General features: G+C 45.1%; 1 protein-coding gene across 1 annotated transcript in view; it reads left to right on the top strand.

Annotated features, from left to right (window-relative positions):
- PRPF6 (pre-mRNA processing factor 6) overlaps window positions 1-3,139 on the top strand; it is a 63,803-nt gene that overhangs the window by 20,947 nt on the left and 39,717 nt on the right. Inside the window, exon 8 of the mRNA XM_023511997.1 lies at window positions 740-995. Coding sequence (XP_023367765.1) covers window positions 740-995 — 256 coding nt within the window. The remainder of the gene's footprint in view (window positions 1-739; window positions 996-3,139) is intronic.

Genomic DNA, 3,139 nt, shown 5'->3' on the forward strand with positions numbered 1-3,139 from the left:
TTAACCAGAAAGAGCTAAATTAGTCATTTCTTCACCCACCTAATGTAAGAAATTTAATGGCTGGTAAAAACTCTTAAAAGAATAGCATAGCATTTTTGTTTTTGGAGGAAGAGTGATTAGACAAGCTTTAAAAAGTACTATAAAATGAGGCCGGGCGTGGTGGCCCATACCTGTAATTCCATCACTCTGGAAGGCTGAGATGGGTGGATTATTTGAGCTAACTAGTTCAAAACCAGCCTGAGCCAGAGCGAGCTAAATAGTAATGACAACTGCAATGAAAAAATAGCTGGGTGTTGTGGGGGGTGCCTGTAGTCCCAGCTGCTTGGGAGGCTGAGGCAAGAGGATCACTTGAGCCCAAGAGTTTGAGGTTGCTGTGAGCTGTGATGCCATGGGATTCTACTGAGGGCAACAAAGTGAGACTCTGGAAAAAAAAAAAAAAGTACTATAAATTCTCTGAAGTGCCCATGCACTTTACTGTTCAGATTGGATATTCTTGCTAGTGAAAGGGGTCCTATGAGTAATTATCCTAGGACAGTAGGTACAAGTCAGAACTTCCTAGGCACAGGCACAGTTTCTGCTTTTACTTTGAGTGTATCCTGCTGGGCATATTGTATTTTTCACAAAGCATTGCATGTGTCCCCTACTCAGATATGGTTTCTGTATTCTTGAGCATTAGCACAGTGGAGAGCTCTAGTGTGGGCATGCTGAAGCCAAGCTGGTTGACATTCATAGAGCCTAGGGACCTGAGATTCTGCTCCACAGGCATGTGCCTTTCCCATGTGGCTCCAGTCTGTATGTTGGAGCCCTTCTGCTCTTTCCTTTTCCCTCACAGAGTGAAGATGTGTGGTTAGAAGCAGCCAGGTTGCAGCCTGGGGACACTGCCAAGGCTGTGGTGGCCCAAGCTGTCCGGCATCTCCCACAGTCTGTTAGGATTTATATCAGAGCAGCAGAGCTGGAAACAGATATTCGAGCAAAGAAGCGGGTTCTTCGGAAAGGTGAGTTTCTCTTGGAGGTATCCTGGATTCCCTTGTCCCCCGAAGGAGGTACTGCTGTCCTCATTTCTGGTGCCCCTGCTCTTTTTTTTTTTTTTTCCTGTGAGACTGAGTCTCATTATGTCACCCTTGGTAGAGTGCCACGGCGTCACAGTTGACAGCAACTTCAAACTCTTGAGCTTAAGTGATTCTCTTGCCTCAGCCTCCCAAGTAGCTGGGACTACAGGCATCCACCACAACACCCAGCTATTTTTTTTTTTTTTGCAATTGTCATTGTTGTTTAGCTGGCACGGGCCATGTTCAAACCCGCCAGCCTTAGTGTATCTGGCTGGCACTGTAACCACTGTGCTACGGATGCCAAGCCAAAGTCTTTTTTTTTTGAGACAGTCTTGAGCTGTCACCCTGAGTAAAGTGCCATAGTGTCACAGCCCATAGCAACCTCAAACTCTTAGGCTTAAGTGATTCTTTTGCCTCAGCCTCCCAGGTAGCTGGGACTACAGGTGCCCACCACAACGCCCAGCTATTTTTTGGTTGTAGTTGTCACTGCTTTTTGGTAGGCCCGGGCTGGATTCAAACCCACCAGCCTTGGTTTATGTGGCTAGAGTCTTAGCCCCTGAGCCCAGGTGCCAAGCCCAGGGAAAAGGATTTTATATAGAGATTACTGCCAAGGTAGATCCTTGTGGGTAGTCTGTTTGTCATCATTGTGGACTCATAAAAGGAGCACTGTTTCTCCCTTCACAACTGTACAGTCATTGCTGCTTTAGAGCATTGCTCCAGAACAAGTGCTAGTCAGAGGGCTGTTCTGGAGCAAAGCAGGCAAATGGCTTATTGTATGTGAACTTATAGCTCTGGTAAAATGAGGTTTATTTTATAGAAACTAAGGCAGTTCTCCATGAGGTTTCCAGCTTGTTCTTATTTTATTTATTTTTTTTGTTTTGAGACAGAGTCTCGCTTGGTCACCCTTGGTAGGATGCTATGGCGTCTTAGCTCACAGCAACCTCATACTGTTGGGTTCAAGTGATCCTCTTGCCTCAGCCTCCCCAAGTACCTGGGACTACAGACACCTGCCACAGTGTCTGGCTAATTTTTTTTGAGAGACAGGGTTTTGCTTTGGCTCAGACTGGTTTTGAACTTGTGAGCTCAGGCAATCCACCCACCTAGGTTTCCCAAGAGTTGGGATTATAGGCGTGAGCTACTGCACCCAGCCTACCAGCTCTTTGTTTCTTCATATGAGTATTTAAGTGGAATACCAAAAACATGAACTAGAGATGTGAGTCATGTTGGGGCTCATATGCTGAGTGTCAAGGCAGGGTTCTTTGGTAGAAAACCTCTATTTGTTTTCTTTTTTTATTACACATCCACTTCCTCCATCTCCCTCCTTCATCTTGAATTTAATTGAGTTTTTCTGTCTTTCTTTCTTTTTTTGTTTTTTGAGACAGAGTCTCAAGCTGTTGCCCTGTGTAGAGCACTATGGCATCATAGCTCACAGCAACTTTCAATTCAGGCTCAAGCTATCCTCTTGCCTCAGTTTTTCTATTTTTATTTTTATTTTATTTTATTTATTTATTTATTGTTTTGAGACAGAGTCTCAAGCTGTTGCACTAGGTAGAGTATCATGACATCACAGCTCACAGCAACCTCAAACTCTTGGGCTTAAGCGATTCTTGTGCCTCAGGACTATAGGCACCTGCCACAGTGCCTAGCTATTTTTGTTGTTGTTGCAGTTGTCATTGTTGTTTAGCTGGCCCCAGGCTGGGTTTGAACCGCTAGCCTTGATACATGTGGCCAGCACTGTAGCACAGGTAACCACTGTGCTACAGGCGCCGAGCTCCCAGGCCGATATCCTTAAGAGTTTTTCCCACATTTCCTTCTAGGGTTTTTATCACTTCAAGTCTTAGATTTAAATCTTTTATCCATCTTGAGTCAATTTTTGGAAGTGGTGAAAGGTGTGAGTCCAGTTTCAGTCTTTTTCATGTTTTCCCAGCACCATCTATTGAATAGGGATTCTTTTCCCCACTGTATGCTTTTATTTGGTTTATCAAAGATTGGATGGCAGGCTCGGCGCCTATAGCTCAACCGGCTAAGGCTCCAGCCACGTACACCTAAGCTGTCAGGTTCGAATCCCCAGCCCGGACCCGCCAAACAAC

This window comes from Otolemur garnettii, unplaced genomic scaffold, assembly GCF_000181295.1.
Source record: "Otolemur garnettii isolate 467f Iridium unplaced genomic scaffold, OtoGar3 scaffold00023, whole genome shotgun sequence".
NCBI classification, from domain to species: domain Eukaryota; kingdom Metazoa; phylum Chordata; class Mammalia; order Primates; family Galagidae; genus Otolemur; species Otolemur garnettii.